Genomic DNA, 12,520 nt, shown 5'->3' with positions numbered 1-12,520 from the left:
TGGCCACACAAAGTCTGAAATGTGCATTGGGCCCTTGCTTTTACTAACATCGTAACATCCAAACCCGTCCATTATTTCCAGAAATGCAGGGAAATAACAGTGATTCTCAACCTTTAGCATTTTAAGGAATGACATGTTTGATATGCATTAATTAAGCCACAAACTCCACTAGTTTTATCTCTGGGACAACCCCAATCTCCACTTAAAAAAAACTTTTTACTGTTAATTCCGGTTCCATTTGTACAAGGTTGCACCTCTGTAGGTCTACGAACAGAGACATAGTTATCAGCACTATTTAAACCCATTCATACACACACACACACGCACACACGCACACACACACACACGCACACACACACACACACACACACACACACACACACACACATCGCATACCTGCAGGTGACTCACTTTCCGTCTTTTGTTCAAGAGAGCCACTCCTGTCTGTTCTGGGTTCAAGGTAAATATGAATCCATCATGGTGAATGAATGTGGGTGTGGTTACAGCTCTGCCCATCCCTCCAGCCCTGCTATAAAACGTACCATCCAGCCTTCACGGGTTCCTGTCCTGCATGCATCAGTAGTTATTCCATCTGCTTCACCTCTTCATCTCTTTGACTCATCTCACCCATCTCTTCATCTCTCTCACTCATCTCACCATCATGTTCGTCGCTCCGCCCGGCTACCAGCCAGTGTACAGCCCTGTAAGTACTGGACTGAAATACAGAATATGAAATGTATTAGTAGTGCTATAGTGCATGCAGTGGTGGAAAACATAGCCTACACAGACATTGGGATTGAGTAAAAGTAACAATACCACAGTGTAAAAAATACTTTGTTTCAAGTAAAAGTCCCGCATTCAAAGTTTAACCTACAGTAAAGACGCAAAAGCATCATTATGCAGAACGCCAAAAGATACATGCATTTTTTATTTACCTCTGAAATGTGGAGTAGACGTATAATAATATATTATACTAGTAAAACGTAGCATATAAGGTAGCATATCATGTAAATGCTCAAGTTAAGTACATGTACCTCAAACTTTTACTTAAGTACAGTACTTAAGTAATGTGGTTAGTTACTTTAAACTACCGAGTGCGTGTATGTTCTAGCAATACGGTCAGTTCAAAGTGAATTTATCAAAACTGCATTATCTGTCAGAGCCAGAGGTGATAACATTTACATTGCTTGTATGGATTTGAAGTTATTCTGTAATCACCTGCACAGTTAAATCTGTATTCTTAATCTAATCTGAGTGTAAAAAAAAAATACCCTCATGGGTAAATCTGTACTGTGTTTGTATCGTATTGGCTAAGTTACCGTTTCTCACTGTGGGGTCCGGGGACCCCCAGGGGTCCTTGAGGGGGTACCAGGGGATCCCCGGCTAAATGATTGATAGTTGTGCACTAAATGGACCCTTGCGTGTCTGTAACTCAGAGAGTGTACAAATGGAACCTAATGGACCCTTACGGTCCATTTGGTTCCATTTATACACTCTCTGAGTTGAATTAACACAGAGGAGTTTACAGTGTAGATTGGTGTCCTAGAGATAAAAAAATCGTATCAAATGGGGGTCCGTGGCCTAATCCATATCAAACTACAAACTAGGGGTCCTTGAAATTAAAAGGTTGATAATCGCTGGCTTAGGAAGCGGAAACTGAATTTGCTCTGCAGGATTGACAAAAGGTCCACCTTGCTTGTGTTTTCTTTGCAGAGTGTTCCTTACACAGGACCCATCCATGGAGGCATGAGAAATGGAATGTCCATCTACCTCCAAGGATCCATTTCTGACAATACCGACAAGTGAGTACTTGCTTTATTGGTTATTACAGTTTGATATGCCCTTTCATCTGTGTTTTACACCAACACATTGGGTACAACATTATGCCTAAAAGCTTCTGTGTGCATGCTCTGGCTTCACTATATTTTACATTCATCTGACGGCATCAGAAACAGAGTCATCTTTATTGTCACGTCACAGGTTTACAGGTGACAGTGGGTGAAACATGTTTTTGTGTAAGCTCCATCATTTTGATTGTTTCCAGAAAAGTTAAAAAGGAAGGAATAAAAGGAGACAACAAGGTATCTACGGTACATATATCCATCCAAACATTATGTACAGTACATGGCACTCTTCTCATCCAGAATTATATATTGCATTCAGCTGGAAATATTGTACTTTTTACTCCGCTACAATCAGGGACGTGCTGGCCACTGGGAAATTCGGGAAAATTCCAGAACGGCCGCGTCATTTACGGGCCGCCAGACGGCCGGTGGGCCACCAATTTATTTTTATTTTTTTAATTGAAATTTGTTTTGCTCCCGTTTTAGGGTTATTACGGTAATTTCCGGGTCGCGCGGCCCAATTATTAGTTACGTTACTGTTGGGCTGGGACGTTTTCTCAGAAGTGGTGTAATTGTGGTGTAATTTACATAGGGTTGCTGGGTTAAAACGCCCCCCCCCTTGACAAAACGGTGGGCCGGTTCGGAAAATCCCAGAGCTGAATTTTGGTCCCAGCACGCCCCTGGCTACAATTATTTGACAGCTTTAGTTACTAGTAACCTGCTTTGCAGATGTATGTTAATACAAAACATACATTAAGTGATAAAGGATTATGTATCGTTATATTTTAAGCTACCCAGCAGCACATAAAGGCATTAAGATCGGCCCCACCTTTGCCAGAGCTGCAATATATAGCGATGAACATGTATATGCATTATTACAATACAATAAATAATCTGATTGTTAAATGGACCATTCTGCATATTGATGAAGGTTTTTAAATAATGGTACCATAGTACATTTTCAACCTAATAAGTTTACTCAAGTATATATTTTTATCGCAGGACATTGACATGAGGTTTTTTCCCCCTTCATTGAGGAATTACAACGTTTACTTAAATAAAATAAATCTAAGTACTCCGTCTACCACTGCTGAAGTACTACAGTACAAGTAAACAATATTTCTGTGATACTGGACGATAATATGAGGTGAAAGTGGAACCTTAAAACATAGCAAAAGTATTTATATACTTTACCAATAGCTCACAGGGTTATCAGTTCCAACGATTAGTCTTTTGTCTCTTATTGTGATGTGTTGACACTGTTTAAACACTGGAGGGTCCACCTTGTGTAATCACAGCCAGGGTGGGGTCTGAATTCACAGCGGTCTCTTATCAATGGCCTGTCCCTCCCTCCGCTGTGGTTGATATTCTTTTCAAACCAGCGAAGCTTGTGTCTGCTATAGCGTCCCGTTTAATCTCAGAGGGCCATTACCAGACAAAGTAAATACACATCTAACTTTAGCCTGACTAATATCTAAGAGGCTACATTGGTATAATTCAGATAAAGACATGTAAATGAAACAGCTGTAAAGAATACAATGACCACTCCCCTTAGCTACACACTGCTTTCAGAGTTACATTTCATCGTGTGCTGTATCCTGTCATAATTTGGGAGTGATAATATGTTGGTTTCTCCTGTTAATTTAACACAGAGGCGTGTACAACTTGTAACCTAGCTCGCATACACTTCTGTGTCAAATTAACACTCGACTTTACTGTGTACTGTTCATTTTAGTTATAGGTCTATATTCTGATGGTAATCCTTGCTATAGAGTGTTTGTTCAGTAACAGGACTCTCCCCGCCTCTGCAGTTTCAAAACAAAAGATCATTTATCAACTTCAATTTTATAGTGTTCCAGTTCCAATTTTGTCTTTTGCTCTTCTCTTTGTTTCATCACTTCCAGTTTCACGTCACTCTCATGATTTGATGAAACTGGTATCCCTACCTGAACATTTATTTTCTGTTTACTGAAGAGCTGGAGAGACGGGACGACCCCTGTTACTGAACAGACAAACAAATGATTACTAAAGGAATATATTGTAGGCCTACAGCTATATTTAACACTCATTTTAACAATTAAATATCACTTACTCCACCTTTTAACCCTGATGATTGGTACCGTTCTCTCCAGCTTCAAAGTCAACCTGCTGTGTGGACAGTCCACGGAGGGCAGTGACATCGCCATGCACTTCAACCCCCGCTTCAGCGGCTGGGACAAGGTGGTCTTCAACAGCTGTCAGGACGGCGACTGGCAGTCGGAGGAAAAGACCCGCGACATGCCCTTCACCCTGGGACAGCCCTTCGAGATGGTCATCCTAGCCGGCCCAGAGGGCTACCAGGTCACAACAACAACACATGATGCATATTTGGAGTCTTGCACATTAATACACGCAAACATACCACGTACACAACATATCGTTGCTGTCGGGCAGAAACCTCTTATAGGGCATAGCAGTGGCGGCCATTTTCTGGTTCCACTCCAAAATAGTCAATGCATTTTTCCCATTGACATTTCCACAAATAAATGTATTTAAGCCTAGAATCAAGCCACCCAGGGTCCTGGTGAATCGTGACCATAAAAAATGTTTGTCTGTGATTTTATTTTATTTTATATTGAATTATATGATATACTATATTTAATAAATACCCTTTGTTTTGCCATTTTCATTTTTTTCTTCTCACAGAATCAAACGTTTTATGGTCATGATTCACCAGGACCCTGGATGGCTTGATTCTAGGCTTAAATTAATTGATATAAATATTTTTGGAAATGTCAATGGGAAAAATGCATTGACTATTTTGGAGTGGAACCAGAAAATGGCCGCCACTGCTATGCCCTATTAACGCCCTACTTGATCATACTACATGCGTCACATAAAAGCATCAAAAGTAGCAGATCTACAAGGCCTCTACAGTTCTTGTCAATAGAAAAATTCCATTGACCGGATCTGTAAGAGGGCGCAGCGGAGTAACTAAATAATGTTTTCTTTCCGGTGAAATAATTTACATTTTGGCCAAAAAGTGTATTTTAGACGTGAGGTGGGGGGCTCAGAGTGTTCCCACTTAGTAGAGTTGTCTTTGTTTTGGTGAGTAGCGAAAGAGTATTTTTCATTTTCACTGCAGACGAGAGGCTATGCAGCCTGTGGTGCGTGCACAAAGGCTCGAAAGTCCCATAGCCTTAAGGAGAACTAGGCTATGGACCAGAGCTAGTCAAATGTGTAGTAGTTTTGCATCTTTTTTGTTTTACAATGCAAAACATGCCAAAGGAAATTCCTTCTATGAACCTCTTTTTTGTCATTATTGTGTTTGCGAACAGATGCCATATACTGTGTACAGCATTGGTTCTCAAAGTGCGGTCCGGGGCCCCCCAGGTGTCCTTTGGGGGGTACCAGGGGGTCCCCAGCAAAATTAGTTACAATTAGTTACTAAATTAGCGTCACAATCATTTTAACCACTTCAACCATATTATGTTGTACTATTCAAAAATAGCAGATCTGTAAGCTCATAGCGCGGCACTGAGATGGGGGTCCGCAGTCAAATATGTATATTTTGGGGGTCCTTCACATGAATAAGTTTGAGAACCACTGCTGTACAGTTCACAGCAAAGTGTGCTGCTAACAGTTAACCACGTGACCATTTCATGACAATTACAGATCAAAGTCAACGGCCAGGACTTCTACACGTTCCCACATCGGCTCCCTGTGGAACGAGTGTGTGCCATTAACATCGACGGAGATGTGTCCGTCCAGACCATTAACATCATCGGGGTGAGCTTTTCATTGTGCCGCAGCTCTCTGCGCCACTGAAATGAATGATTCCTTGATGGTATGGCACTGATAAAAGAAACAGACAGGAGTCAAGAAGTCCTTCTCCGTGTTCAGTTTATTATCCGACCTGTTTGGGGAAATCTCCAACTAACATCTGTACGCCAGCGTTTATATACACGTTTCACTTATGCAAACCTAGTTAACTTTACAGTCCATTGTCAGCAAGCTGTACAATAAGCTTAATATTCATAGTGGGTCATCAACATGTCGTTTTAGTAAAGGTACACACAGCATCCAGCATGGAAAGGACAGTATGTCACATGAACATCCTAAACAGGTTTTCATGGTATCATGCACAGAGAGACATCAAGTCAAATAAAGCACACTAACAGCCACTGCGTTTTTCTGCTTTGCAGAGTTTCAAGAGATGTTTATAGCTTCTTAGTGTTTTGAGTTGAGAATACAGTAAATGGATGTGGCGTAACCTTGCCGGGGGAGGACCGTGGCTGCGTGGAACTCCTTATTTGGTCACGTCTATGATGTCACTCAATCATGATGCATTTATGACTTCAGCAAGGTTTCAGTCCAGTCTGCCCGCCACCGACATCCATTATAGACGTTAATCATGAAAACAAAATGCATGTAAAAATGCATGTTATTCTTTGGCCTACTGGCAGGATGCACTATAGACATCGGTCCAATGGTTCGCAAGATTAGTCCCGTACAGACAGACCGAGAAACAGACAGAGGTGAAAACGTAATCTTACCCCTTGCCCAGATGTTCTTTATCCAGATGAATATGTGTTTTCCTGTAATGAGTTCTGTTTGTTTTTAGGGAAGACCAGCAGGTGGAATGGGAGGTGGAATGGGAGGAGGGATGGGAGGTGGCATGGTATGTATGTTTTATCTGCATTACTTTGTGTATATTATTCATGTATAAGGAAGAGGAGAGGTGACCTGGTGTGGTTCACTTAGTTCATCAAGTGGGCACACCTCACTAACCTTCCTACCTAAATGAACCTCTCCTCTTTCTGTACATCTCCTGTTAAGTTGTCTCGTCTTAAACCCCCTTTTCTACATATCGATGTCCAGGGAGGAGGATGTATACCACCAGGTGGAGGCATGGGCGGTGGAATGGGCGGAGGCATGGGCGGTGGAATGGGCGGAGGCATGGGAGGCTACCCAGGTGGAGGCATGGGTGGTGGAATGGGCGGAGGAATGGGAGGATACCCAGGTGGAGGCATGGGCGGTGGAATGGGGGTAAGCTTTCAGGTGGAGAAGGTACTGAAAATCAGAAGGTGGATTTGAACAGTCCAGCTCCACCCACATCCAGTACAACATCATCACCTGGATGTAGAGTACAGTAGCAGCTCCAGGCTGAAGTTGTCTTTCCAGTGTTGATTTTGTCGACTAAAAGTATGATGAAAAATGTTCGTCGACTACCTTTTTTCCACTGACGAAAACGAAATAAAAACTAAGCTATGAACTAAAACTAAGACTAATATATTGACAATTTTGTCAACAAATTAAAACTAGACTAAAATGTTATAGGAGGGACTAGTGGAGAAGAGATCCAGTAGAACTAAAATACAAGTCATTTTATGTTTGGTTGCGCTCGGGTGTTGTGCTCTGAAAATAGAGCACAACGTGTCGCGCTGCGACGTGTTGTGAGCTTGTAGATCTGCTATTTTCAGCATGCAACCAAGTGTAAAATCAGCCATTACGACGCCACCAAGGCACCGCCAACGTCGACTAAATCGACTGTAGATTTAGTCGACTATAATCTTATGATGTTTAGTCGACTAAAACTAGACAAAAACTAAAAAAATTCAGGTGACTAAAATATGACTAAAACTAAATAGAATTTTATTCAAAAAGGATTATGGCTAAAACTAAATCAAAATGTGCTGTTAAGAAGTGGACTTGGAGGTTGATCAGCCTGCCAGGCTGCAGTGCAGTCACCACACAGCTACTTTACCACTGAGCCACCCCAGTGCCTTCGGTGTGCAATTTCTAAATAGATTTGGACTCATTGGTTAGCACCTCACAGGCCTCGGCTCACCTCACAGGCCTCGGCTCACCTCACAGGCCTCGGCTCACCTGCCTTCTTTTCAAGTGATATAAAAAGTGATGTAGTCAGATTCAAACTGACGTACTGGATGTGGGCGGGGCTGGACCGTCCAACTTAGCCATCTCGCAGGCTGCAGGCAGCTGGTACTACTTGCTCATGTGACTATTTGAATTGTATTTCATTACATTTTGATTAGTGGCGCAAACCATTTCATATAACTCTCTGAAAGAATGGTCCAACTGAAAATACAATTGGACCATTTTGAGGATAAAGTTCAAATGCATTCTTTACTTATGTATATACTACATGTGTGCGTGCGTGTAGGTGTGCGTGGGTGTGTATGTACTTTATATGTCAACATATTCTCATTTTGATTATACAGTATACGTATCAATAGTATATAAACTGTGAAAAACACACTCCCTGCAAATGTATTTATGTAGTTTTGTCAATTCCTAATGTGTTTACATACTGTATTGTGGACCATGTTAATTTTCTTGTTACTTTTGGTTATGGTTAGGCTCTTTGGGGGAACGCTTAGTTAAACTTTAATTAATGAATTTCTGTCAAGGTTAGGTAAAGTTTGTTTGGTTAAGGTTAGGATTTGGTGTAGGCTACGCTTAGATTAAACTGACAGTTTGAGTCAACAAATCTTGTGTGAGATCATTTTGTCAGCTGTCAGTATTTCATTGTAGCATCATGCACTGTAAGCAGAACTGTGACTTAATGCCATACATACACGGTAAAATGTAGGACTGACTTAGACATGTCTTCCCTTGCAGGGTGGAGGAGGAAATGGCTACCCTGGATCAAATCTACCAGTGAGAATGCATCTCTCTCTCTCTCTCTCTTTCTTGCTCTCTCTCGCTCTCTCTCTCTCTCTCTCTCTCTCTCTCTCTCTCTCGCTCTCACACACACACACACACACACACACACACACACACACACACACACACACACACACACACACAGAGAGAGAGAGAGAGAGAGAGAGAGAGAGAGAGAGAGAGAGTGCATATACATTTTTGATATTATTATTATCATTCTTATTATTATATTCTGCATTTGTGTTTGCATTTCAGGTTATGGGTGGACAGCCAGAGTACAACCCTGTAAGTCACACATACACACTCAGCAATACAGTGACGTTTCCTAGGTGTGTTACTGTGTGAATGTGTGTTAATTAGATGGTTGTGTATTGACAGCGTGTTGTTTTAATGTGTGTTAATAGATGGTTGTGTATTGACATTGTGTTGTTTTAATGTGTGTGTGTTTGTTAGATGGTTGTGTATTGACAGTGTGTTGTTTTAATGTGTGTTTGTTAGATGGTTGTGTATCGACAGTGTGTTGTTTTAATGTGTGTTTGTTAGATGGTCCCCTACTCCCGCATGATCCCAGGAGGAATGTCTTCTAAGAGAACCATCATCATCAGAGGAATGGTCCCGTTAGGAGCTGACAAGTGCGTGTGTGTGTGTGTGTGTGTGTGTGTGCGTGTGTGTGTGTGTGTGTGTGTGTGTGTGTGTGTGTGTGTGTGCGTGCGTGCGTGCGTAAAATGTTTCAACATTATGTCTTTATATAATTTTTTTGCATTTCTAGGGATCGATTTGTCGTTGCATTTACTCAACCACTCAATCCCTATTATATTTAATTGTACATAAAATAGTTGGACATGTCCTTGGTTTCAACAAATAACTCCATTCTAGTGTTTCATTGAAGTGTAACTGATGTTACGACAGAGGTCGCTGTCTGGTTTCACATCGTTGCTGTCTGGCAGAAACTTCTTATCTCCATATTTTAACCTGTGTTTTTTCGCCCCACTTGATCATACTATGGCGTCACACAAAAGCATAACAAGTATCAGATCTGCAAGCTCGAAACGCTGCGCGAAGCGGCGCGTTTTGATCTTGTCGATCACTTTTGCAATTTTTGAATTTAAATCCTGAAAAGTAGCAGTTTCGGACATAATGGTTTCCACCCGACAGAGACGATATGCTGTGTGTGTGTGTGTGTGTGTGTGTGTTCCAGGATGTGTATAAACTTTGTGGCGAGCAGCACGCGTGACATCGCCTTCCACATGAACCCCAGGGTGAGGGACTGCGTGGTGGTGAGGAACAGCATGATAGGAGGAGGCTGGGGACAGGAGGAGAGAGAGACAAGCCTCTGTCCCTTTGCAGAGGGACAGTACTTTGATGTAAGACCCTTCATTATGTCTGCGGTACAACTAAACATGTCCCTTTATGGAGGGGTAGTACTTTGATGTAAGACCTTTCATATGTCTGTCGTACAACTAAACATGTCCCTGAACCCTTCATTGTGTCTGTCGTACAACTAAACATGTCCCTGGACCCTTCATTGTGTCTGTCGTACAACTAAACATATCCCTGGTCCCTTCATTGTGTGTGTCGTACAACTAAACATGTCCCTGGACCCTTCATTGTGTCTGTCGTACAACTAAACATGTCCCTGGACCCTTCATTGTGTCTGTCGTACAACTAAACATGTCCCTGGACCCTTCATTGTGTCTGTCGTACAACTAAACATGTCCCTGGACCCTTCATTGTGTCTGTCATACAACTAAACATTTCCCTGTGGACCCTTCATTGTGTCTGTCATACAACTAAACATTTCCCTGTGGACCCTTCATTGTGTGTGTCATACAACTAAACATGTCCCTGGACCCTTCAATGTGTCTGTCATACAACTAAACATTTCCCTGTGGACCCTTCATTGTGTCTGTCGTACAACTAAACATGTCCCTGGTCGCTTCATTGTGTCTGCCGTACAACTAAACATTTCCCTGTGGACCCTTCATTGTGTGTGTCGTAACTAACTAAACATGTCCCTAGATCCTTCAGTTGTACAACTAAACATATCCCTCTAGGGAGGGACAGTACTTTGATGTCAAGACCTTTCATATGTCTGCTGTACAACTAAACATGTCCGTTTCTGGCACTGGTTCTCAACATGGGGTCCAGGAACCACCAGGGGTCCAAATGGACCCTTACGGTCTGTAACTCTGAGAGTGTACAAATGGAACCAAATGGACAGGTCCATTTGGTTCCATTTGTACACTCTTTGAGTTAAACAAACACAGGAATTGACCGTGTAGATTGGGGGTCCCAGAGACAGCAGAGGTATCAAATGGGGGTCTGTGGCCTAATACATATCAAACTGGGGGTCCCTAAAAATTAAACAAGTTGAGAATCATGGCTTTATGGAGGGACTGTACTTTAAGACGCTTCATTGTTGTCTGTCATAGAACTAAACATGCTGCTTTTCAGGTGGGGTGTTGTTGCAAACAGGCCTATGGGTTTTCTTTTATTTAATTTCTTTCTTTCTTTCTTTCTTTCTTTCTTTCTTTCTTTCTTTCTTTCTTTCTTTCTTTCTTTTTTTCTTTCTTTCTTTCTTTCGACACAAGTGGGAAACCTGAAAAGCACACAGTGCTGTTGGAAACACACGTCTGCAGTGTCCAGCAGAGGGCACTGTGGGTCCACTATGTTGACCCTTGTGTTGTTGTCTGCCTGTTTTTGTGTCAGATGTCCATCCGCTGTGGGAACCAGAGGTTCAAGGTGTTTGTGAACGGCCAGCATCTGTTTGACTTCTTCCACCGCTTCCAGCCCTTCACCCAGGTGGACACCCTGGAGATAGAGGGAGACATTACCATCTCATACATACACTTCTGAGAGACACACACACACACACACACACACACACACACACACACACACACACACAAATGTGTTTTCTTACAGTAGATGTTACCTCAATGCCAGGCTGCTGTAATTCCTCATAATCTGCTACAAAGAGAACAAATAAAGATTGTGTTTGTGAGTGTTAAAGACTTGTACGTGTTCTTAAATACATTTTATACAACTAATAATTATTAGTTGTAGTTAATTAGTTGTATAATTAGGCTTCCTCGACTTGCATTTTGTCCTCGCCTGAGACCAGGAGTGCTGAGTCATCAGCGAACAAGAACAACTTGCAGCTACAGGCTGCTTTCACGTCGTTAATGTATAGAAGGAACAGTAACGGCCCTAGTATGCTTCCTTGGGGAACCCCGCAGTTCACTGGGGGGGACGAGGACAGGGTTCCTTTGACATCAACCACTTTTTCTCTTCCTCTTTCATCCAGTTGACAGATGTGTTATAAAAAATGTGATGGGTGTCCCTGGATGGGTGGGAGGGAGGTCGCTCAGGTCGGGTATTTGAGTAAATATACTTTCCACCACTGGTCGGTTGTGAGGGTAAGTTGTAGCCTGGTAAACCCCCCTCCCTCCGGAAATCTCATTTGCATGCTGAAATCAAATACAAATGAGATTTCCGGAGGGAGGGGTTTACCAGGCTAGGTAAGTTGTGGATCAGTTGTGTAAGTTGAATCTTGTCTGGGGGGGTGGGTTTGTTTAAATCAGACATAAAAGCAGAGAACACTCACTTTATTTCATTATACAAAATACTGCAGGTTTATATCATATATAAAAACAAATCTATTTACAAATCATGGCAGTGGCAATTTAAATCTGACCATAGTACAGCGCCCACCTAGTTCAATGTACAGTTGTAGCCATTAGTTTCATATTAGCATATTTATATTACATCCTGCAGTAGTAAGCCTACCGTAGAGCAGTAGACCCCCAGGGGGGTCCCCACATGATTTGGGGGGTCACGGCCTGAAAAGGTTGAGAACCACTGCTTTAGACAATTTGTTGAATTTTAACGTTGTTATTCTGCTGTGAAACAACAGTCATATCTCTCAGTGAATTCAGCGTAATTTATGCTCCATCCTACAACGGTGTTGCATGCCTAACATCTATGACGCGTTGTGAGCTTGTAGATCG

At 42.1% G+C, this 12,520-nt stretch overlaps 1 protein-coding gene across 3 annotated transcripts; it reads left to right on the top strand.

Annotated features, from left to right (window-relative positions):
• The first annotated feature begins 551 nt into the window (after positions 1-551).
• LOC308086111 (galectin-4-like) lies at positions 552-11,518 on the top strand. Of its 3 annotated transcripts, none has more exons than XM_080429487.1 (11): positions 552-703; positions 1,714-1,802; positions 3,977-4,184; positions 5,499-5,612; positions 6,448-6,504; positions 6,705-6,872; positions 8,466-8,504; positions 8,766-8,795; positions 9,054-9,142; positions 9,709-9,874; positions 11,220-11,518. In XM_080429487.1, exons 1-11 carry the CDS (start codon positions 662-664, stop codon positions 11,364-11,366), a joined length of 1,149 nt encoding a protein of 382 aa, XP_080285613.1. In that variant the 5' UTR covers positions 552-661; the 3' UTR covers positions 11,367-11,518. The 3 variants fall into 3 exon arrangements, with proteins under 3 accessions (XP_080285613.1, XP_080285614.1, XP_080285615.1); XM_080429488.1 differs by having other exon boundaries at positions 6,448-6,496; positions 6,709-6,872; positions 11,220-11,517; XM_080429489.1 differs by lacking the exon at positions 6,705-6,872 and having other exon boundaries at positions 11,220-11,511.
• Positions 11,519-12,520: the final 1,002 nt, after the last annotated feature.

Source organism: Gymnoscopelus braueri (genome assembly GCF_963280865.1).
Source record: "Gymnoscopelus braueri genome assembly, chromosome: 5".
Classification (NCBI taxonomy): Eukaryota; Metazoa; Chordata; class Actinopteri; order Myctophiformes; family Myctophidae; genus Gymnoscopelus; species Gymnoscopelus braueri.
This window is presented reverse-complemented; position numbering and strand designations above follow the sequence as displayed.

Excerpts from the sequence above, each read along its gene's own strand:
- LOC308086111 (XM_080429487.1), top strand. The coding sequence starts at position 662 with ATGTTCGTCGCTCCGCCCGGCTACCAGCCAGTGTACAGCCCT. Across the intron at positions 5,613-6,447 it reads AGACCATTAACATCATCGGG|GGAAGACCAGCAGGTGGAAT; the intron begins GTGAGCTTTTCA and ends GTTTGTTTTTAG. Across the intron at positions 9,875-11,219 it reads CAGAGGGACAGTACTTTGAT|ATGTCCATCCGCTGTGGGAA; the intron begins GTAAGACCCTTC and ends TTTTTGTGTCAG.